Below are 25,023 nucleotides of genomic sequence, written 5' to 3'. Positions count from 1 at the left end.
TAAGGCCGAAAGGCGATCCCGTGTCCCGGTCGGTATCTTCGTAACCTTCGGGGCAGAGCTCGTCCCCCGAGCTGTCTGCCGCGGCCCCATAAATCTCATCGTCGTCTCCTACCTCTTCGACGTATTCAAGGCCTTGACCCGCGACTCCGTCGTCGTCTCCCGGATCCGCCTCGATCTCCGTCTCTGGTGGGGAGATTTGTAGATGGTGACCCTGGACCTCTTCGTCCTGGTCGCCGAAGATGTTCTCCGGATCCGGGGCCGCTTGCTTAGCTTCCAAGCGCACCGCGCGCCGAAGCTTGAGAGTTTTCTTGGAGCGGAACTGCGCACACAATTTGCACTTTCCGTCGTCGTGGTCAGGCGAAAGGCACTTGTTACAGACGGGGTGTAGATCGATGTGTGGGTACTTGGACCCACAGAGCGGGCAGTACTTAAACGGGCTCCGCTCCATGTCCGAAAAGGCTTGCAGTCGTGTCGCGATGAGAAGGCCTCAAAGTTCAGAGAGCGAAGAAAACTCCGCTTATTCCGGCTCCAAGAGACGGAAGACTCGAGACCGTGCGCAGACAATACCGACGCAATGAAATCGAGGCCTTTTGGCCGCCAAAAGTTAGTTTTACTTGGTTCCGACAGTAAGACGTCGAGACCACATCCGAACCCAATGGCGGAAAAAAACAATCTGGGGATGGAGCCGATGCCCATGCGCACTGTAGTCCAGGGGAGGAGCCACCTATCTCAGGATACTTCGAAGACTCTTCCAGGACAACAATGTGCAATCATCCGAGCCCAACACTAGGCGGCGATCTAATGCTAAGATATGAATTTAGCAGCCCACATGCCTCGAACCCATCTTTTCAGCATGCATGGTCAGAAAAGGAGGCTTTGAACTCAAAGCCTGGAGCTCACTCACCCTCCTAGATGAAGTGATAGCCACCAGAATGACCGTTTTATATGTCATTAGCCTCAACGGACAACTATGCATAGGTTCGAACATAGAACCAATAAAAAAGTTAACACCAGATTCAAATCCCACTGGGGCATAATAAAAGGAGTGGGAGGAAACATGTTTGTCAGCCCCTTAATGAACCTTAAGACTATTGGAACTTAAATAGAGAAGGCTGATCAGGCAAACAAAAAAATGCCGACAAAGCTCCTTTAACAGTGCCTACAGCACAACCCTGCTGAGCCAAATGAAGTGAAAAACAAAGAACATCAGAAGGATGAGCTTTTAAGGGAACAATAGATTTCTCTCCACACCATTTAACAAATTTCAACCACCTATAGGAATAGATAGACTTGGTGGAGTGTTGCCTGGCCGATAATATAACATCCACCACGTCAAGTGGGAGAGAAAAAGAATTCAGGTTGCCCCGTTCAATCTCCAAGCATGAAGGTGTAAGGTCTGGAGGAGGGGGTGTAGAACCTGCCCCTGCGACTATGAGAGGTCTGCCCTGAGAAGGAGACGAAGCAGAGGGCACGAGGAGAGGTGGAGAAGATCTGTATACCACACCCTTCTTGGCCAATCCGGGCGATCAATATGACTTGGGCCCGGTCTTGGTGAATCTTCCTCAGAACCCGAGGAATCAAGGGTATGGGAGGAAACACGTAAAGGAGTTGTGAGTCCCAACTCAACTGAAACGCGTCCCCAACGCTCCTGTATCGGAAACTGGAGACTACAGAATGACGGGCAGTGAGCATTCTCGCGAGTGGCAAAGGGGTCCACCCGAGCAGTTCCCCACATCTGATAGACGTGACGAACCACCTCCGGATGAGGCCTCCACTCGTGGTCGGCTGAGAACTGCCGACAGAGACTGTCTGCACGCACGTTCAGAAGTCCGGCCAGATGATTTGCCACTAGACAAATCCTGTGGTCCTGAACCCGAAGGGAAGGGAGGAAGGCCTTGAGCACTGAACGTATTGCCCGCAACTCTAGAAGGTTGATGTGAAGCAACCTTTCATCTGGAGACCAAAGACCCTTGATCTCCAGATCCCCCAGATGAGCACCCCACCCTAGGGTGGGTGCATCCGCTATCACTGTGGCCACCGATGGAGGCATATGAAAGGGCTTTCCTTGAGACAGACTGCCTTCCACGCTACACCAAGATAGATCCACCGCAGCTTCTCTGGAGATCCTCGCTGACTCCCCGAGATCTCCGTTGTGTTGATACCACTGCCTGCGGAGGCACCACTGGAGTGCCCTCATGTGCCAGCGTGCATGGTTGACCAACAGAATGCAGGAAGTCATCAGACCGAGCAGACGAAGGACCTTCCGAACTGGAACGACCGCTCCATTGTAAAATAAAGGAATAATTTCCTGTATGTCGAGAATCCTTTGTGGAGGAGGGAATGCCCGACACACAGTGGTATCCAGTACCGCACCTATGAACAGGTTGCACTGAGAGGGCACCAGGTGAGACTTGGGCACATTTATCGAAAAGCCCAATCTCTACAACAACTGAGTTGTGACCTGCAGATGAAGTAGCACCTTCTCTGGCGACTCCGCCTTGATCAGCCAGTCGTCTAGATAAGGTAACACTGGTATCCCTGATCTTCTGAGATGTGCAGCCACCACCGCCATCACCTTGGTGAAGACTCGAGGTGTAGTAGTCCAAATGGGAGGACCGCAAACTGATAATGTTGCGTCCCCACCGTAAAATGGAGATACTTCCTGCGCAACTTAAGGATAGGGATATGAAAATACTGCTTCAGAAAGAGGTTCAAGATCCTGAGGTCCAGGATTGGACGAAGCCTGCCATCCTTCTTGGGTATCAGGAAATACCGGGAGTAGCATCCCTGACCCCTTTCCCGCTTTTCTCAGTAATGTTAGAACTTCCTCCTGCAGGAGAAGTAGGTGGTCTTTCGTGCAGAATCCTTGACAAGGAGGGTAATTTGGGGGAAATTCCCAAAAGGGAAGAGCATACCCATTCGCTACAAGATTGAGAACCCAAAGGTCTGATGTGACTGATTCCCAATCCTGTAGAAAATGAGTAAGCTGACCCCCCACAGGACCAACATGATCCGGAATGGCGGATCTAGGGTTACTTTGCTGTGGCAGGAGGGGGGTGGGAAGAGGAAGATGAGGAGGAGGAGGCTTGACGACCTCTAGGGCGTCCCCTGTTTCTACCCCGTACGATTTGTACAGTGAGTTTTGCTGCTGCGAAAGGAAGATCTTCCGAATCCTCTGAATTTCCTACTAGAAGATTCTCTGGACTGAAGACCTAAAGATCTAGGTGTCGCCTTATTGTCCTTGAACATTTCCAAGGCAGCATCCGCCTTCTTCCCAAACAGGCCTGAACCATCAAATGGAAGATCAATTAAAGTGGCCTGAACATCAGATGAAAATTCAGAAGTTATTATTATTATTATTATTATTAATAGGGTTTTGTAGAGCGCATAGTAACCCGTAAGCATCCCAGCGCTGAAACCAAGACAGTCGAGAGGACGGGTCATCAGGGAAAAAAGGAAGAAGGGCGATCAGGGGAAGAGGTGTGTTCAACCAAGTCTTCAACCAAGCAGCCCTCCTGGTGGCAATAGACGATCCCATGACTCTTGCCACAGAGTAAGCAGTATTCAGCCCGCTCTGTATCACTTGGCGAGCAGCAGCCTGCGTATCTGCAAGAACCTCACTAGTTCTGCCTGTCCTCCTCAGGAATCTTTGGAACCAACTGCTTCGCAGAGTCCATTAGAGCACCTGTAGATTTTTGGGAACAGGCTGCCTGAACTACCAAGCTTTCCGGAGATGGATGCGAAGACAGAAAGTCTGGATCCCCAGGAGCCACTCTATACCTCCTTGCAACAGCCCTTGATACTGCAGGAGACGAAAAGGGCTTACGCCACACTTCTAGGACAGGCTCTGTGATTGCTTCATTAAATGGTAGCATAGGCTCTACCACTGAAGAGGGAAAATGGAGCACATCCATCAAAATGTTTGATTTGAACTCCGCAGTAGACAGATTCAGATCTAAAAGTTCACCTGCCTTTCTAATGACCGTGTGGGATGGTGCTACATCCTTCGATGGGGCATCAGGAACCGAAGAAAGCTCCCACTCAGGAGAAAACTCCAAACCACTTGCATCCTTAAGGTCATCAAATAAATCATCAGGTTCATGCAGCTCTCCCTCTTCTCTATATCTTTGCTCCTCCAAAAGCCTTTGAGCCTTCCGCCTCGACCTCATCCTCGGGGTCAACGGAACCACAACCGACTCCGACGGAGCCGGCGTCGAGCTCGGAGCTGGAGGATCAGTCTAGAGTTTACGAGGTCGAGTCGAGGTCGGAGCCGGTGAAGATGGAATCAGCGTCGATGACCTCGGCGCCGAGAAATGCCAAGATGGTGCCGGCATAAAAGGCATAAACGGCGCCGGAGCATAAAGTCTGAGGGACGCCTAGATTAAAGCCCATCGGACCCATGGGACCACCTGGTGCACCAGAGGGGTACGTAGCTCTTGAGAAGACCCCATACATCACATTTAAATAATGCATCGGGTCTTGCCTTGGGTCTGGAAAAGGGTGGTACGAACCCACAGGCTGCTCCTGTCGAGGTACAGGAGCAGGGTCAACCAGATCTTCAGGAAGATGCACCGGAGTCACAGACACTTCTGGCAATGGAGCCACTTCCTCCTCTTGAGGTGGAGAATGCATCGACATCGGGGAAGGATTCGTTACCGAAGCCGGAGACCGCTCCGGTGACTCCACAGGAGAGGGCTCACCTTCCGGATTCGGTAAAACAGAAGATGGAGACACATAATCCTTCCGATGTCGACGACTTAGAGACTTCGACTTCGGATCCGAATCCCTCTCTGAATGACGCCGAGACCCGGGTTTCCTCTTCTTATGCTTCTTCTTCGAAAGAGAAGCATGCCCCGAAGTCGACCTCGAAGCCGACCTCGACCTCTAACGGGACCTCGATCGCCCCGAGCGGGACTTCGAACTCTTCCTGTCTTTCTTGCCTTTCATCTTCGCTACAAGTAGCTACGCCTCTCTTTCTCGCAGCGCCTTGGGGTTCATCTTCTTACAGCACGGACACCCTTCGACATCGTGGTCAAAAGACAAGACACCATACACAGTCCTCGTGCAGATCCGTAAAGGACATCATCTTACCGCACTATCCACAGGGCTTGAACCCAGTTTTCTTCGAAGACATCTCGACAGGAAACTAGAAAACACTGGAAACAACCAACAGTAACAGAGTAACAACGAGCTACTGAGGATCCTTGGAAAAACCGTTAGCGTCGACGACGCGGAAAAAAAGGGAACTGATGTCATCACGCCGACGGAGTCCTATTATGGAGTCAGTGACGTCAGCGGAGCCGTGCACGATGCCGTGCTTCTGTGACGTCGTCCACGTCGGCGTGATGAGCTACAAAACAATTTCCGAATGTTGCTGACGCAGGGGGATATTCACAAGGTGAGGAATCCACTGGCAGATGTATCCATCAGAAACTGAGGGTAAGGAGCCGGTTCCAGATCCGATCGAGGTACCTCTGGAGTCGAAGCCGCTGGAGCCACAGGATTAATACCTGGAGTCGAAGGAACCTCATCATCATCAGCCGGATTTGAGGGAGAAAATCTCGGCGTCAATGCCTGCTCTGGAGTCCCCTTATAGGAATGAGAATGAGCCGGAGTCACCTGAGGAGACACTGAAGGTGAAGGTGAAACAAAGTCCTTTTCTCGACCTCGAGGAACAGGAGAAGGCGACCTCGACACCACAGTCTTCGAAGACCGGCATCGAGAAGCATGCCTCCTCTTCTACTTATGCTTCTTCTTGGACTTCTGTGACGTCGAAGAATCAGACTTAGACCTTTTTTTTCGACTCCTTTTTTCTTTTCTTGCCTTAGCCATGTAAAGCTTTGCTTCTCGCTCCTTTATCGCCTTTGGATTCATCTTCCTGCACGAAGAGCATCCCTCGACGTCATTATCCGAGGATAAACACCAAAGGCAGTCTTCATGCAGGTCAGTAATTGACATATGTATTCCGCATTCCCTGTAAGGTTTAAACACTGACTTCCTCGGAGCAGAGATGACAAACAAAGGAAGAGATACAATCAAAAATACAAAGTATCCAAACGAAGTATGGAGAGTCCGACAAAAAAACGTTCACGTCGATAGCGTGGAAAAAAGGGAACTGACGCCATCATGCCGACGTGGTTCTCTTATGGCTCCGATGACATTCTGCAGAATGCTGGCGCAGGGGATATTCATAAGGTGAGGAATCCACAGGCAGATGTATCCATCAGAATCCAGCTTTCTAGCAGCCTCTCCTTATCAGGCTTAGCCAAGCTACTTTGATGAGGTGATATGTGGCCGCACAGAGCAGAGGTTATCTGATGGGGAGAACTCTGCAGCTGCAGAGGACAGGTCAGAAAGAGGGCTGGGTAAATCAAACAGGGCTTCAAAGGGAGCAGGTCAGTGAGGAATGCCAGTCAGATCTACCTCTGCTTTCTGTACCCCCAGGCAAGATGGCAGACCCAGGAAAGGAATTTGCAGAAGGTCTGGAGGGGGAGTGTTAATGGAAATAAGCCACACTGGTAGGGAAATGTATGATGTTATAAAGCATACATTTACAACGCATGCCTTTACAAGGCAGTTTTTACATCGCAACATTCTTAACAACGCATTATTTACATTAAATGCCATTACAACGCATTTTTAGAAACTACATTCACAACGCATTCCATTATATCGCATTATACCATTACATTGCATTTAAGGTAAGTGTTGGATAGTGCAGGGGTAAAAATTACTATTCTAACTCCAGTGAGTGCAACAGTAGGGTAAGTGTTGGATAGTGTAGGGGTAAAAATTACTATTCTAACTCCAGTGAGTGCAACAGTAAGGTAAGTGTTGGATAGTGTACGGGTACTATGCGTTGTAATGGTATGTGTTGTAATGACATGCGATGTAATGCCTGCGTTGAAGTGACATGCGTTGCAGTGACATGCGATGTAATGGCTGCGTTGTAATGGCATGCAATGTAAAGGATGTTGCGATGTAATGACTGTGTTGTAAATGTAGTGCGATGTAATGACTGTATTGTAAAGGTTGTTTCCCTAGTAGGTTGGTTTAGCCAGGTCTTACTCTCCTGGAGAGTAATCTTCCATTCTGAATTTTAAAGTGCAGTGTTTTGTGGGAGCCAGAAGATCTCACACTTTGGAGGAAGCTGTCATGAATTTGGGTGGCACCCTGCACCTCGTTGGACGGGGTGACCCCTGCTTGTTGCCCCAGATCATTGAATAAATATGTGAGAGCTGCATAGCAACTCAGATTTGCTGCCCCAAACTACAAGAAGGACTGCCCTGCTAGAACCCTGGTCTGCACCCCAGAGGATTGCAAGCTGCAAGACTGCTCCTGTTGCACACTACAGCCCTGAGGACTTTGTCTTGCTTCAAAAAGGATTAAGGAGTGGGCTCCCTGAATGCAACAGATTAACAGACCTTTCCTGCTCCATCTCTCTCAAGTAGTCCCCAGCCTGGAGTGCATCCAGTGGAATTTTGTGGATTTGGCCAAGTGCATTGTGGGACTTGTGGTCTATAACTTCCAAGGTATATCAGAGAGCTTCTAGACTCTTGGAATTGTGTTTTGGACACTTTGAACCCTCAACAGGCGCTTCAGGAAGAAGTTCCAGAAGTTTTAAGGAACTTTTGGAAAAAGCTCCATAAGGTGGACCAACCTGACATCAAAAGTCAAGCGAACTATCTTTAAACTGCTACTCGGCCTGGATTCCAGTTTTGTCCCACTGAAAGCTCCGGAGGTGAAGACTTCCAGGCGTTGACCAGGAGCTCCAGCTGAACCAAGCCGGCTTGCTCGCCGTTGAGAGAAAATCCCCTGGAAAAGTTTTTAAGTGTGAACGTAACATTTTCACTAGGGCCTACTACTTTGTGTATCCGACCAGGGATCCATCGCGTTCGGTCTCAAAACTTGACCTTGTCAAGTGCGACCAAGTGTCCCAAGTTAGCGCTATATGCTTTTAAGCACTAGAAAGTGTTAAAGCTTTAAAAATGTATCTCCTGGTTCCCTATATTGGATTTTTGTCATTTTAGTGTCATTTTAAAGATAAAAATATTTGATATTTTATAAATTGGTGTGGGATTTTTATTTTGTGTGTGTTTTAGTTATTTAATGTTTGGGTAATGCTTTACATACCTGTCTCCTGAGTTAGGCCCTCCTGCTTGCAGCTAGCTACCAAGGGTTGAGCCGGGGGCTACTGTTTTGAGACCTTGTATAAACCTTATATTGCATTGGTGGCCTTATTACTAGTGGTAAGTGCATACTTACCCCTACTAATAATCCACCTTCCAACACAGTATCTTTGTGTAGTGAATGTTGTTCATTCGATCATTATGTGTGCACTGCGTCATTTGCACTGATTCACCTTTTGCACACTATGTTTGTATATGTATGAATAAAATACATGTGACATAAATCTTTGTTCAGCACAATATTTATAATTAATTATTGTCCTCTTATAGTTCACATTGAATGTGAGAAGTGTATCACACAGCCTTCATACCTTTGTTATCAGTTCTCTGAATCTAAATGAGTACCACGTGCCTTTGTATTCAGGTTGACAGAGGCGTCCATTACAGCATCAATGATGACAGCAGATGTTTTCATCTCTTATTTGATAATTGCCTTTAAATTTCTTGACTTCTGGGATGAGGTCAAGTAGTGATGAGTTGTCATAGCAATGGTAACCGTTTGATATTCCTAAGAATATTTCAGCTTTGATTGAGGTTGTCGCAATTGTACTGACCCTTTGGCCCAGATTATGTACCACCCCAACACCGGCAGTCTCTGTCCAAAAGCACTGAAGAACGAGTGATTGGGTTCTTTGATCTGTGTTGGGGGGCTGGTGTTCTAACAGAGTCTGGTTTCAGATCAGCGTTAAGGTAGGCAGGTGCCGAACCTGCCGCCCTGTATTTTTTTTGTCCAGATGTTGTTCAGACCAGACAAAAACCCATAATGGGTATGTAGCTTAGGTTTTCCATGGTTGTTCCGTAAAGTCATAAAGGAAGCATTGCTGCTCCTCTGAAGTCATTGAGAGATCATATTTTATAGTGTATCGCTCCATCGGAGAATGAAACCGGGCTATGTCATCTGGAAGGGAGTATGGCGGGATGGGCGATTTAACACCTTCCCTTTTTATTATATAATCACACCACCCTTCATTACCTCTATTGTCTGATAGTTTCACCTCTTTCTATGAATCAGAAAAAACTGAATGTCATGAGTCCTCATCTCTCATACCCTTTTGGAGTTGGTGGGACTAGTGGCAGCTCTTGGAGGCTGATCTTTAGGAGGAGAAGGAGGTGACATTGGTAGCAGAGGTGATGGTGGAGGCAGAGGTAGAGGCGGAGGCAGGGCAGGATTATGTTGTCCACCAGGATGCTGAGAGAGCAGCGTTTGAAAGGTGTCCATCATCTATTGCAAGGTTGACAAAAATACGGGTGCTTGACCTCTAGCTCTCTATTGTAATTTGGCAGGCCATAAGAGTGATAAGGGTTGTCAGTTACGAAGGATCTAGGCTCATAGTAGTATTCCTGGTAGGCTCCCTCATCTAGGGCTTCTTCTTCAAACTCAGAGACATACCCCATATGAGTTGCGCAGTCTCCAAGGCTTTTTGGTCACTGAGATCTGCCTCTAGTTCAGAGTCCAGAATCTGGATAGGCAATCTTGTGGTCACCTTGATAGGTGAAGAGGTAGCTAGCGTATACAAATCCACTGCTGACAGACGTGATGTCAAGCTGGTATGGATCATTTAGAAATCGCCGCAGACTGTCTCGTCACTGCAGTTGAAAGAGTCATCATTGAATTGTGCCACCGTTTATGGTGTTGTCATTAACGGCAGAAGAAGGACATTCTTGTAGTGGAAATGGACTATGGGGATGCTCTAGCAATCAATTGTACTGCTGGTGCTGATTATCTCATCATGGTTGTGGATGATGATTTCTTGACGGTCGTCAGCAAGGCTTGTCCCGTAGGTGGAGATGGTTTTTCATTATCGCTGATGAGTATGGCTTAAAAGTCACCTGTGAGGATCTTAGTCCAGCTCACATGTAATAATAGTTTGGATTTTTTCTCTCTTTTGGCACAGGTTGGGGTTTGCATTTTCTGGACTACTTTAAAGAGGAAGCTCCAGTTTTTACTGTGAGTAAGTGGTTGTAGGTGTTTTAGATTGAAAGTCAAACTCTAGAAACCCTAGAGGTTTTATTTTTTGCACTGACTTTGTGGAAGTGCATGGTAGGGAACTGTTAACGGAAGCATCCCCAAACGAGGGAGTATCCCCCAGAAGGTGGGTATTTCTTCTTTTCTAAACTATAAAGTGCCAACATCCTTTCCCTATCCTTAAGAGTCTTAGAGGAAAAGTCACTGAATGAAGCCCTGCTTGCTGAAAAAAGGCAATAAATACATGGCTCATGTGGATCAGTTATGTCCAGAGAAAAGACAGGATTGAAAAGAGATTTTTTTCTCTGTCAGTCATGATGACAGAGCGATCTCTCTAGACCTGAAAATGAAGATTATCCTCAACATATTAACCTAAAAACAACTCACAGCACTCTGAAAGCTGTAGGTAAGGCTGTGTTCCAGTTTCACGGTACAGAAGAAAATGTAGCTCACTGAAAGGTTAGAGCAGACCTCTCCTTGGGGGCTCCCTCACACACGAAGCATGGTAGAAATCTGAACTATGATGGCTGCTAGGGAATGTAGGAGGCCTTAGCATTGGCCAAAGTTCAGGTTACTACAAATGAGCAAAAAATATGATGAATTTAGGCCCAGATCCCTGTACTGGGCGTGAATGTTTGACAATGTTCAGCATTCTGTCCATCATCTTTTTGCCTTGCTATCGTCGCTCTAAGTGGGATGGGTATCCCCAGACATGGTTCCTATGCTCGGTATGCCATTGGATTCAAGTTTGGCTGACTGATAAGGGGCGATACCCCAATTTCGGTCTCGGGATGCTTGTTTCCAGTCCAGGGAGGACCTGGAAGTTAAGGCTATCCTGTTCCCATGAGCAGCTGGGTCACAACTGATTTGCATATGGCTGAATCCAAACTGAAATGGCACAGTGAGCAAAGAAACAATGGATTTAGGCCCGGATCTCAGTAATGGGATGAATGTCTGAAAATGTTCAGTATTCCATCCATTACCTTGTTGTGTTGTTGTTGTTGACAGTTATCCAGGCAAGACACATATTCAAGAAACCTTTCTATCACAGGTTACAGCAGGACACTAATATCACAATAAGAAATTATTGGATGCATAATTACCATTTATCCTGTACTTTAATCTTCTGCCATTTGAAAGAGGAACACCATCAGCAACCTTGGTAGAAAACAAATGGTATTAACCAATAATAATTCTGGAAAAATAGTTTTTTAATTTAACAATTAACATATGTTTCTAGATACAACCCAGTGTTTCCCATTTAAACTTTTCGCAAGAAGGTAAATATTTAATTACCGCTCTAACTCCAGTCCTCCAAGTCATTAGACGCCTTTAAAGAAATTCAATGGGGGTGTGTACACTTATTGACAATAATAGACAAAAATTTAGAGGAAGAGTGGACTTGATTCAAAAAGACTGCAAAAGCAGAATATCTCCCTCTCCTTTTGATACTCACATAAATTCATAGGACACTGCATTCCCAAACATCACCTAAAAACTACTAACACTGTTGCCTTCTGTCAAATCTCACCAACAGATTGCTTTCTCACATCAAATAATTCACACCTTGACTGCAGGCAACTTTAACATCTAGTTGGAGGGTACACCCCTCCAAGAATTTCTAGATATAAGTGCAATCCTCAATGAAAAAGTACTGCCCAAGGACCACTGCCATACAAAAATTAGTCACTACCTTGACATAGTGATACAAATTGCCAATTAGTAAGGAAAAAACAGAAACACCCCAGTTATATGGTCTAACAAGAGGACAGTACGTTTCAATCACATCAATCTCCAAGCCACAAGAAAACACAAAGTTAGCTTCAATCTTTCCTTGGTCACCCTCATGCCCTTCTCTTCATCTCGTATTGGGTATTTAGGAACATTCTTCAGAAAAACATATTTCTGAGCCTCTGTCCAAAAATTCAAAAGAATAAAAAAATACATCACATTGCTCTCAGTAGCCATGACAATACAAAAAAAAGAAAATAAGTTACTTACCTGTAACTATGGTTATCCATTATTGGTATCTTTCATAGATTCACATGGCTGAATCATTCCCTGTCGTCGAGATGGGAGTCCCACAATATAATAAACAAGCAGTATTCCAGAACTGCCATAGGCTACAATGGCCCTGAGCCATGCTATCATAACCTATGTCCTTTTTCAAAAAAGGACCAACAGCTGAAAGCAGCCTATCAGCTATTGGCACCCTCTAGAACCTTCCCAGCAGAGGCAGTTTCCCTCAGATTTTCCCAGCACAAGTAAGAAGTTAATGTCCTGATATAGAAACAGAAACTACCTCTACGGGGAGGAGGGTGGGTGCATGTGAATCTATGAAAGATACCAATACTGGATAACCATAGTTACAGGTAAGTAACTTATTTTCTTATCCAGTATTTGGGTATCTTTCATAGATTCACATGCCTGAATCAGAATAGTGAGCAGCACCATCCAATTTTCTGGAATGTGTGTTGTGGCTAATGGGAGACTTGCACATATCAAACCAAAATCTTAGGTTCTCAACAGAGGACATTACTTATGAAACCAACAATTTGTTATATACAAATATATACATATATATACATGTCTCCATAACGAGAGGATAAAAAAACTTAAGATAATAAAGTAACCAAAGGCATACCTTACTAAGAAATGCTGCACATATTTCCTTAACCTATGCATATACACTTATACCTATACAGTATAATATCTGCAATTATCATAGAGAAAAACAGAAGTCTCTTACCAAAAGAAAGAGGCTTACCTTAATGGAAAAGATGGCGAACTACTGACTGGCCCACTGCTACATCAGCATCCTGTGCGGATTCCAGGCAACAGTGCTGCGTGAAAGTTTGCGTTGTACTCCAGGCTGTAGCACAGCAAATCTTTTCCAGCTTAACCCCTGCGAATAGGGCTGATGAAATTGCAACCACTCTAGTAGAGTGAGTATTTACCATTCTCTTCAAAGGCTTGTTAGACTTGGTATGACAGAATTGGATCGCGGCAGAAATCCATCTTGCATTAGTGGATTTTGTTATAGCAGTCTCTTTTCTGCCTTGGCCATAAGCAACAAGCAGTTGATCGTTTTTTCGAATGTCTTTAGTTCTTTGAAGATAAAACCTAAGGCAGCATTTGACATCAAGCGTGTGCAGCACCTGTTCCGCAGGGCTTGAAGGTTGCGGAAAGTAAAACCGGCTCATTGAGGTGAAACTGAGACGCCACTTTAGGAATAAACGTGGGATTAGTCCTTAAAATCACAGCATTGTCTTTGAAAATCAAGAAAGGTTTCTTGATCGTGAAGCCTGGATCTCGCTCTCCCTACTGGCAGAAGTAAGCGCCAGAAGAAGGGCGACTTTCCATGTGAGGGATTTCAAATCAACTTTATGAATGGGTTCAAACGGCCTTTCCATAAACTGTGCGAGAACTACATTTAGGTTCCATTCGGGTGGAGGGGTTTTCGCAAGTTCCAGTCCATCAAGGAGGGAGTCTGTCGAAGAGCCAGTTTTTGAGGTTTCCTGTGAAGAAGGGGAGCAATGTTGTCTGTCTGAGGTGGAGCGGAAGGTCGTACCAGGCTCTGGCCGCGCGGAAGGAGAAGGAGCGGCCTCCTGATCTGGTCTTTCTGGTGCGGGGTACCATGGCGTAGGAGAGCTGGGCTGACGTAGGGTCCTTTGGGGTGCGTGGAATTTGAGTAGGCTGTTCAGGTATGCTGGCCGGTGTTGGGGAGGGCCTTGTGGCCGTGGGTTAGCATCTTGAAGGTGACTAGCTTCGATGGGGAGCCAGTGGAGTGTGCGCAGGTGCTGGGAGATGTGGCAGTGTCTTGGCAGGTTGAGGACCAGTATTGCGGCGGCCTATTGGATGTTCTGTAGCTTGCGGGTGAGGTTTTGTTTATTCCGGCATAGAGTGTGTTGCAGTAGTCAAGTCTCCTGGTGACCAGGGCGTGAGTGACGGTCTTTCTGTGTTCGAGGGGGATCCATTTGAAGGTCTTGCGTAGAAGGCGAAAGGTGTGGAAGCAGGAGGACGAGACGGACTTGATTTGTCGGTCCATTTTAAACTCGAAGTCCAGGATGATTCCCAGGTTGCGTGCGTGGTCCGTGCGGGTGGGCAGGCTTCCGAGGGCGAGGGGCCACCAGGTGTCGTTCCAGGCATCGAGGTTTGGGCCCATGAGGAGTACTTCCGTTTTGTTGGTGTTTAGTTGTAGGCAGCTGTGTTTCATTCATTTGGCGACGGCTTCCATGCCTTCTCGAAAGTTGTGCCTGGCGGTGTTGGGTTCGTTGGATAGGGAGAGGATGAGTTGGGTGTCGTCTGTGTATGACACAATGTTGAGTCCGTAGGTTCTGACAATGGGGGCGAGCGGAGTCATGTACACGTTGAAGAGCATAGGGCTTAGGGAGGACCCTTGGGAGACTACGCAGTTGGTAGGTGTAGGGTCTGAGAGGAAAGGGGGAGTCTGACTCGCTGCATTCTGCCGGAGAGGAAGGAGCGGATCCAGTCAAGGGCCTTGTCTTGGATCCCTGTGTCGTGGAGTCTGCGTATTAAGGTGCAGTGAGAGACTGTTTTGAATGCCGCGGAGAGGTCAAGGAGGATGAGGGCTGCTGTTTCTCCTTTGTTCAGTAAGGTGTGGATGTCGTCTGTTGCTGTCAGGCGTTGAGCCTAGGCGCCTACCAGAATGGTGGAAGAGATGAACTGCATCTCCCAGAAATCCTGCTGTTGGAAGGGGCGGGGTCTTTGCATTAGCTTTCAGCAACGCGTACAAGTCAGCGCGTACAATTCTGGCCGTTTGTTGTAGTCGTGTGGATACACGCCTTCACAGGTTCTCTTCTGTTTTCTCTGTGGATTCTTCAGGCCATCTGTGTTCTAGAGGACAAAGCTCAGCAGCGCTGACGTAAGCCCTGCTGAGCTTTGTTTTCTTGTTCCGCTATCTCAGTGGGAACGAGGAGGTTTTTGTGCCGGATCGCGGAGGGTGATTCTTTCCGCTCTTTCACAGTCCCTGGAGTTCTTGGCTCGGATTAGGTATTCGGAGCTCCGTTTTCTCCCGATCTGTGGTGTGCATCGGATTGCTGGATCAAATGCTACTCTGGCTCGAGTAGCTTTACACGTAAGGAGAAAAACACCGAATTTGACTTCTGTTCAGGTACTTTGTTCTCCGTTTCTGTTCTTGCTCTAAACCGTCTAGGGAACAGTTCTTTCCGAGACTTATGTCTAATATTTATTTTATTTCTTACTCATTAATTCTGGGAGGCCTTTCCTCTGGATTACCTTATTTGTGTGCTGGAATTCTCGACCTTTGTTTTTCTTCTGTTTTCTCCTGTGCATGAAAGGAATATTAGGGTACGTATGATCTAGTGTGTTTTACCTTTGTCTGAAAGCAAGAATGCTTGGGGATTTGATTTGTCTTTGCTTTTTTGATATTGGTATGCAGCATTACAATTGGAGAGAAGCATCTCTATGTTGATATACAGGAACACAGCAACACTACTTAGGTGGTCTACAGGCAGTCGTAGTGAGATCATATGAGTGTAGCAGTATTATAGACTTGTGTTAACCTTGTGTTCTTTTGTTACAGGTATCCTCATCCCCGCTGTTCCTTCCCTAATTCCTTTGCCTCGCCTGATTGCCTTATTACTCTGTGTTGCATTGTCGAGAGTTGGAGACGTCCGGAGGTGAAACCCTTTATGCATCGCCCGGATCCTAAGGAGTCACAGTGGACCATTACAGTTGCATCGAGGAGGGCGGTTTCCGTACTGTGTTTTTTTCTGAAGCTGGATTGGGAGGAGTCGAGGATATTGCGCTCTTTGGTGAATGTGACGAGTTGGCTGTTAATGGCTTTCTCGAGGACTTTTGCTGGGAACGGGAGCAGGGAGATGGGGCTATAGTTTTTGTGGTCGGTGGGGTCCGCCGAGGGTTTCTTCAGGAGGGGGGTGATCTCGGCATGTTTCCAGTCATCGGGGAACGTGGCGGTTGCCAGGGAGCGCTTGATGGTGTGCCAGAGCATGGGTGTGATGGTGTCGGCGGCTCTGTTGAAAATGTTGCGGGGCAGGGGTCCGTGGGGGCCCCCCGAGTGGATTCGCTTCATCTTCAGTGTGTCTTCGGTGGTGAGGGCTGTCCAGTTGTCGATCGCTGGCTTCAGGGTGTTGGGGTGGTTGGTGAGGGTTCAGTGTGTTGGTTGTCTTCATCGAAGTGGTCATAGATGCTCTTGATTTTGTGGGGGAAAAAGGTGCCCAGTTTGTCCCAGAAGCCTTGTGAGGCAGGGATGTCAGTGGACTTGCTGGTGGGTTGGGCGAACTCCTTGATGATGTTGAAGAGTTCTTTGCTGTTGTGTGCATGAGTGGAGATTCTGTCTTCAATCGCTTTTTTCCTAGTTTTTCTGATGAGTTGGTGGTGGGGATTCTGTCTTCAATTGCTTTTTTCCTTGTTTTTCTGATGAGTTGGTGGTTGGCGTTGGTTGCGGCTCTGAAGTTGTTGTGGGCTTCTGTGGATTTGGTGTTGCTCCAGGCCTTTTAGAGGCGGCGGCAAGTGCGTCTGGACTCTCAAAGTTCGTGGTGAACCATCTAGCTTTCTTGGCGTGTTGTTGCTGTTTTTCTTGAGAGGAGCTATGGTGTTAGCGCTGTCTTAGATCCATCTGTGCAGGGTTCAGGCTGCGGTATTGGGGTTGTCCTTTTCCTCGATGGATGAGGTGGAGTTGCTGAGTGATGAGGTTAGCTGTGGTCGGTGATTCTGGTCAAGTTTCTTCGTGGGAGCAGGTGCTGCTGTCTGTGGATGGTGGGTGTTCTGAAGGTGAAGTGGACGCATCGATGATCAGTACATGGGAGCTTGGTGGTGTGGCTGAAGGTGATGGAGATTCCTGTTGTGAAGAGGGGGTTGGGGGTGTGTCCTGCTGAGTGCGTGGGTTCGGTCACGATCTGGCGGAGTCGAATATTGTGGAGGCTGTCCAGGAGGATGTGGTACTGGGGTCCAGTTGGTTGTCGAGGTGGAAGTTGAGGTCTCCCAGTAGGGTGTAGTTGGTGGACGTGATGGCATGCAGGGAGATGATATCGATGATGGAGTTGGCGAAAAGTCCGCAGGGTCCAGGGGGTCGGTAGATGAGGGTTCCTCGGAAAGTGGGCGTAGGGCTGGCCAGGATCTTGCTGGTCGGGGAGTGTGCTCAGGCGGAGGGTGGATTTGTGGACGATGGCAATTCCTCCTCTCGGGCGGGTGGGGCGGTCCTTCCTAGAGATCTTGTATCCCTGGGGAATGGCGATGGCGATGTTGGGTCCCTAAGTGGTGTTGGTCCAGGTTTTGGAAAAGAATGCTATGTCCGGGGTGGTGCTGTCGAGGAGGTCCGAGCCTTCTGTGGTGTGTTTGTGGTGGGATCGGACGTTGAGGAGGACATATTGCAGGGTCTTCGGTTCAGTTGTGTTCTTGCGGGCGGGTGCGCTGGGTCTGTGGTTTTGGCCGTGGTTGCTGCAGGTGTGCAGCAGCGGTGACAGCTGAAGGGTCCGTGTGTGTAGGCTGGTGATGGTAGCTCGCAGTTGTTGTTGTGGCCTGGGTTGAGAGCGTGGAGTGCCACTGGGTCATTGCCTTGGCGGTGCAGAGATCCAGGGTTCCAGTCGCTGGTCGTGGTACAGTCGCGGACGGGCACCGACGGGATTTCCTTTGGTGCGCAGGCGGCGCGCCGCGCAGCGGCTGCCATTAAATAGGGGCCGGGGAGAGAAACTGGATTGGGGCGGTCGCGCTGGTGGTGCTGGGGGGAGGGGCCGCGGGGGCAGCAGGGGCGGGGAAAAACTGGCAGAAAAAGGCAAAAAGATAGGGAAAAGGGCAAACAAGGCAGCAAAAGTGCAAGAAGAGTGGAAGAAAGACACAGAGGACACAGAAGGAGAGTGAAATGGGGAGAGTGAGATGAGGGTAAAAAACAAGTGAAAAACGGAGGAAAGACACAGAAGAAGAGTGAAGGGAGAGGGGGCTTGAAATGAGGGGAAAATGAGAGAAAACAGAGGAAAGACCCAGAAGGAGAGTGAAGGAGGAGATAGAAGTGAGGAAAAAAACAAGTGAAAACGGAGAGAAAAAGCAGAGCGAGAGAAAGGAGACAGAGGTCCACTGGACCACCAGGGATGAGGCGTAGGTGAACCCTGCGGGTGGAGGGGGGCCTCAAACACCAAAACTCGAGAGTGCAGGGGCTCGGGGGAAGGCCTTAATTAAAGGTAGAGCTGCAAGGGAGGGAAAGCAGTTTCACTGACAATGAGTCAGTGGTATTGCTCGATCGCTGATGAACACATTCCTGGCAGCGACTTCTATTTCCTCAATGAAATTGACTTTTTTCTTGAAATGCTTTAAGCCAACAGACTTAGCCGGATTTGACATTCCTCTGATAAAAACGCTTTGCATTGAACTGTGTCCAGCCTGGCTCCCAGGGAAGGTACTGTTTGACTGGGGGTGAAGGAGGATTTTCTGACGTTGACATTCAGTCCTAATTTGTTTTAACAGTTGTAAACAAGCATTGGTGGTTTTGGACGCTTGTTTTGCCGTAGGAGCCTTAAACAGCCATTCGACCAAGTATAGGAATTCTTGATGACCTTGAGAACGCAAAACCACCGCCACAGGTGCCAGGCATTTTGTGAATATCCTGCAAGCAGACTTGAGACCAAATGGGAGAACCTTGAATTGATAGTGGGTACCAGCCACTGCAAATCGAGCAATTTTTCGAAGTTTTCAATGTTTTCGATGAATGGGGATGTGGAAATAAAAGTCTTCTAAATCGAGGGAGTTCATGAAATCTCCTTTGTTGAGACGTCGTAGAATCTCGGTTAAAGTTTACATCCTGAAAGTTTGCTTTCTTTGGAATTTGTTTAACTTTCTGAGATCTAAGATCGATCTACATTCCCCTGTCTTTATCAGGATCAAAAAGAAACTGGAATAAAAACCTTGACCTCTTTGCAGAGTTGTAACTTTCTCTATGGCTCCTTTCACGAGCATAGTTTTTATTTATTTCTGCAATAAGTTAAGACGAGGGGGGAGTCCGGGGGCTCCCCCGTATGGTGTAGTTAGAGGTTTTTGTATCAATTGCACGGTGTGACCGAAGACGATCAGATCTAGTACCCAACGGTTTGATGTTATGCTCTCCCCATGTTGGAGAAAACTGGATATCTCCGCACCCACGGGAGGAGAAATTGAAGGGGAGGCTGGTACCCTGATAAAATCACTGTCTTCTTCTGTTGTCTTTGCTTTGGGCCAATGTTCTCTTTCAGCCCCCTTGGCGGGAGAAACCAGCCGTAGTAGGTTGACGGTAGGCAGCAGGTTGGTAGGATTGGCTATACTGTGTCTGGTAAGGTTGATATTGCTGCATTCTTTGGTAGTTCTCTCTGTAAGTGGAAAAACCACAACCCTTAGCTCCTCTGAAAGGAATCTTTCTGTTTTCAAGGGAACCTAGGGACTTGACTTGGTCAGTATCTATTTTTATTTTGTGCATCGTCTATGTGTTTTCCGAATAAAGCTTCCCCATCGTAAGCAATATCCAGAACGTTAGATTTGACCTCTGGTCTAAATGTGGTTGCCTTCACCATCCCTGTCGACGTAATACAGCCGCCCCTGCTAGTTGACGAAAACTCATATTGGTTATGTCCATAGCACAATCAATAGTTTCAGAGGCAGCTCGCTCTCCTTCTGCGAGGATCTTTCTGGCCTCCTGTTGCCTGTCTTCCAGAAAAAGATCTAGTATTGAAGCAATATCAGACCACATTTGTCTGTCGTAACGCCCGATGATGGCCAAAGTTTTGGCTGCTTTGATATTGATTGCAGCCGTGTTGGAGAAACGCTTTCCACATAAATCAAGTTTACATCCTTCCTTATCAGGAGGAGTGGAAATCGGGGTGGAAGAGTTTTTAGACCTTTGTGCTGCCTGTGAGATTACAGAATCCGGTTTTGGACATATTTTTTCTCAATGTGAGCTAGTACTGGCGGTATTGATGCGGGGGTCGACATTATTTTTACCCCTTCTTGCCAAACATAGTCAATGATAGGTATTGTGTGCATTGACTTTCTGGTTATATATAAATGTCAGCAGTCCTACATGCCAAGAACAGATGCATACTGGTAAGTAGCATATTCCGTTCGAGGCATGTGGGCTGCTGAATTTATATCTGTGCATAGAATAAATAGCAGTATCCTCCTTAGCGGCGGTTGCCCGTGCCAGCTGCAGCAGTCTGAAAAAGAGTTCTGAGAACAGCCTGACCTACAGCAGCTTGCTGTTTGGAGTGTACATCCACGCAGTAGTGTTTGGTGAATGTGTGTATGGTGGTCCATGTGGCTGCTCTCCATATATCCTCTAGAGGAATGTTACCTAGGAAAGCCATGGATGCCCCTAACTTGCGTGTGGAATGCGCTCGTGGGGGAACTGTTAATGTGCGTTTAGCTTTTTGATAACAGATTTGTATGCACTTAACAATCCATCTGGCTATACCTGACTTGGAAATGGGGTTGCCTCTGTGTTGTGGAGAGAAGGCAACAAACAGTTGCTTAGTTTTCCTGAAATCCTTCGTCCTGTCTATGTAATACAGGAGAGCTCTTTTAACATCCAGTGTGTGCAGTGCCCTGTCTGCCACAGAGTCTGGATTTGGGAAGAAAACAGGCAGTTCTATGGTTTGGTTAATGTGGAACTGCGAAACCATCTTAGGCATGAATTTCGGGTTGGTACGCAGCACCACCCGATTAGCATGAATTTGTATGAAAGGCTCCTGAATAGTTAGGGCTTGAAGCTCACTAACTCTCCGTAGCGATGTTATTGCTACCAGAAAAGCCACTTTCCATGTTAGAAACTGTATCTCACAAGAGTGAAGAGGTTCAAAGGGTGGTCCCATTAGTCTGGTGAGAAATATGTTTAGATTCCAGACAGGTGAAGGAGGGTGTCTGGGAGGAATCACTCTTTTGAGTCCTTCCATAAAAGCTTTAATGGCTGGCACTCTAAAAAGAGAAAGATGTACTGTACTGTACTCCTCCTGAGGCGGAAGCCGGGAGTCTTGTTTGCTCTAAAACCGCAATTTTCTATTTTTAAAACTGTATCTGTGTATTTTAAACTTATCAGGCACCCACTCGCTAGCGCTTACCTGCAATCCCTAAACAGCCGATCCTAAACGCTGTAAAGGGCAGGAACCGCTTGGACGGCGCCATCATTCACCGCGAGGAGCCACGGGACACGCCCACTCCTGGTGACCACGCCCACCCCCTTTTCAGTACATAAGCGTGCCCTGACTGCGAGCGCAGCATTGTACTGTAATCCTCCTGAGGCGGAAGCCGGGAGTCTTGTTTGCTCTAAAACCGCAATTTTCTATTTTTAAAACTGTATCTGTGTATTTTAAACTTATCAGGCACCCACTCGCTAGCGCTTACCTGCAATCCCTAAACAGCCGATCCTAAACGCTGTAAAGGGCAGGAACCGCTTGGACGGCGCCATCATTCACCGCGAGGAGCCACGGGACACGCCCACTCCTGGTGACCACGCCCACCCCCCTAAACGCCCAGAATCCCCTCCATAAAATATGTGTCAGCACAGGGAGCGCAGCGGACGGGCGCAGCGGGCGCGCCTAAGGCGCGCCAAAGGCAAGCCCGTCTGGGCCCGTCCGGGCCCAGCCGGCCCCAGGCCCTGCCACTCTGCCCCCTTTAGCCAAGCACGCCCGACCCTACTCCCGTGAGGAGCTACTAGCATTAAATACCTATACACATCCCTGGGGCACGCACACCCCGATGAGTGACAACCATCTCGCCAGATGCGACTCCTGCATTCCGGGAGATCCAACCCCGGCGCACAAGGGCTTGCACCTAGGCTTACTCAACTGCAGGTCGCTCGTGAAGCACTCACACGAAGTTAATATGCTTATCACAAATCACGTCCTAGATATCTTGTTTCTGACAGAGACTTGGCTCACCCCTAGCAGTGGCCCCGACATCGTCCTGGCACTTCCCCCCGGGTACTTTATGTGCTCACAGATTAGACCAGAAGGCAGAGGAGGTGGACTAGCCATAATCCTCAAAGAAGGCTTCTCCTGTAGAACCTCGGATGGCAACATCAAGGGGCACGAAAGTTGTCACTTCACTATACAAATCTCCCCAGTCACTTCTCTATCAGGTTTGCTGGTATATCGCCCACCGGGCAGTCTAGGAGACTTTCTAAACAACATCATTGATCAGACCTCCATTAAGTGTACGTCTTCCACCAATTACATACTATTGGGAGACCTTAACATACACTTCCTGGACCCAGGCAACAAGCAGGCCAGTGAACTACTCCAAGACCTCACTTCTGTGGGCCTCGACTTAAAAAACCCACAGGCCACCCACGAAAAAGGGCAATTGCTTGACCCCATCTTTTCAAACGTTCCTGGCTTAACAACTCTTGACCACACCGCCCTCCCCTGGACGGACCACTTTTTAGTCCCATTCGTGTGGGACATCGATACTCCCTCCCCCCAACCCCCCAAAGTCAAAACTCACACCAGGCGATGGCAGAAACTAGAACCGGACACATGGGCAGCCAAACTGAGGGAACACGCTCCCCTCTCCCTTTCAGACCCCATAACTGGGGACATAGAGTTTAACTCCTGGATCACTCAATCCCTAGATTCCATCCTGCCAAAAACCCACTCGCTAAAACATACCAAGAGAGTTAACCCTTCACCCTGGTACACCCCAGAACTCAACATTCTGCGCAAGATGTGTAAAAGGAACGAACGTCTGTGGAGGAAAATTAAAACAGAGGAAAATAAAGAAATATTCCGCACCTCCATAAAATCCTATAAAAAGGAGCTACGCAATACCAAAATTTCCTTCTATGAGAGCAGAATTAAAAATGCTGCCTGTTCGGCCCACGAAAACTATTCTGTTCTCAAAGAACTCCTCCATGCCCCCGACCCCCCACTCAAAGTCCTCGATCCCAAGGAAGCAGAAAGTAAATGCAGCGACTTAGCCACATTCTTTGATGAGAAGATCCAAAAAATCCTTCTGGACATACCCCCTCCTGAACCGGCCCATACGGATCGGAATCTTACATGCACTACCACCAATCCCCTCATTCCGGCTGACAACCTTCAACCCTCTCTGAACGTTTTTGGCCCAGTGACAATGGAGGAGGTAGAGGCAACGATGGCCTCAATTAAAAGCGGCTCCCCCCTCGACCCCGCACCCCTCCGCTTCTTGAAAAAAGTGTCCAGTACCATCATCCCCCCCCTTACGGCTCTAATTAACTCCTCTTTTTCGGAAGGTATAGTCCCCCCCGGCTGGAAAGCGGCAGCGGTCAAAGGCCTCCTAAAAAAACCCTCCCTAGACCCGAAGGACCTCTCCAACTACAGGCCCATTTCCCTTCTCCCAGGAAACAGTAAGATTGCAGAGAAGTTGGTGAACAAACAACTGTCACTCTTCCTAGAAAATAACAACCTGTTGGGGGTCTCCCAGACAGGGTTCCGTCCAGGTCAGGGCACTGACATCGCCCTCCTGGCGGCGGTAGAGAAGGCCAGAAGCATTTTGGACACAGGAGGATCAGTGGCAGTGATCCTCCTGGACCTCAGTGCGGCCTTCGACACTGTAGACCACCCCACCCTAGTCCAGCGACTGGGAGAAATCGGACTGAAGGGTGTGGCCCTGAAGTGGCTAAAATCCTTCTTAGCAGGACGATCCTTCCAGGTTTGGGAGAACGACAGCCACTCATCCATCATCCCCCTCCGAGGTGGAGTACCGCAGGGCTCATCCTTGAGCCCTACGTTATTCAACGTATACATGGCTCCACTGGAGAAGAGGATCACCCCGTTCGGCGTGTCCTTAATCAACTACGCCGACGACACCCAGTTGGTTGTCACCCTCACCCACCCCCATCATGCCCCTTCTGACCTCCACAGCTGTCTCTCGGAAGTCCACCGATGGATGAATCTCTCTTCGTTAAAATTGAACGGATCAAAGACCGAGATACTACTGTTAGGTCATACGGGCCCTGCCCTTCCACTTCACCTCTGGCCCAGCTGCCTGGGCGACCCCCCCGCACCTAAGGACGAGGTTAAAAGCCTGGGTGTATGGATTGACAAGGACACGAGTTTCAAAACCCAGGCAAAAAAAACAGCAGGGACATGCTTCGGTCTCCTCCGAGCCTGCAGGAAGATCTTCCCTCTGCTCCCGGCCACCGCGAGGAAGCTCCTTATACAGGGCCTAATCCTGGCGAGATTAGACTACTGTAACGCCATCTACTTGGGAGCTCCTGAAGCTACCCTAAATGCGCTGCAGAAAGTTCAAAACGCCGCTGCCCGCCTACTCACGGGCACACCTGTAAGATCCTCTGCCAAGCCAGCCCTCAGGTCTCTGCATTGGCTGCCAGTCAGAGAAAGAATTATCTTCAAGGCCCTCTGCCTGGCCCATAAGACCCTCAATAATAACGGTCCCCCCCTTCTCAAAGAACTCTTAATCCCCTACAAAGCGAAAAGAGACCTCCGGTCCAATGGAGAAAATCTCATCTCAGTGCCCAGGGTCAAAAAAGCCAAAACCGGTGGCCGCCGTTTTTCGGTCCACACGGCCAAACACTGGAACTGCTTACCACGTAGTCTGAGGACAAACTCAAACCATCTCCAGTTCAGGAAATCCTTAAAGACCCTCCTTTTCCCGCAATCATAACTCCAGTCAGATGGCTGGAAGCCCCAGGAGAAACAGGTCAGCGCTGGGATGCTCGTTGAGTTACTACGCGCTTTACAAAACCATTAAATAAATAAATAAATAAATAAATAAAGATGCTGTCTGTTTTGAAGATAAGCTGCCATTGCGGCCCAATGTATCCGAATGGAACTATACGCCTGATTGCACCTGTATAGGTGCAACAAATAACATATAACGTTTTCGCGTGGATGCATCTAGCGGATTTAT

General features: G+C 48.1%; 1 protein-coding gene across 2 annotated transcripts in view; it reads right to left on the bottom strand.

Annotated features, from left to right (window-relative positions):
* Positions 1 to 25,023, bottom strand: part of LBR (lamin B receptor) — a 616,153-nt gene that overhangs the window by 346,344 nt on the left and 244,786 nt on the right. For both annotated transcript variants that reach the window (XM_078647525.1, XM_078647524.1), the window contains exon 7: positions 11,259 to 11,313. In XM_078647525.1, coding sequence (XP_078503651.1) covers positions 11,259 to 11,313 — 55 coding nt within the window. The remainder of the gene's footprint in view (positions 1 to 11,258; positions 11,314 to 25,023) is intronic.

This window comes from Lissotriton helveticus, chromosome 6, assembly GCF_964261635.1.
Source record: "Lissotriton helveticus chromosome 6, aLisHel1.1, whole genome shotgun sequence".
Taxonomy (NCBI): Eukaryota; Metazoa; Chordata; class Amphibia; order Caudata; family Salamandridae; genus Lissotriton; species Lissotriton helveticus.
Note: the sequence above shows the minus strand (reverse complement) of the source record. Positions and strands in the feature narration are given on the sequence as shown.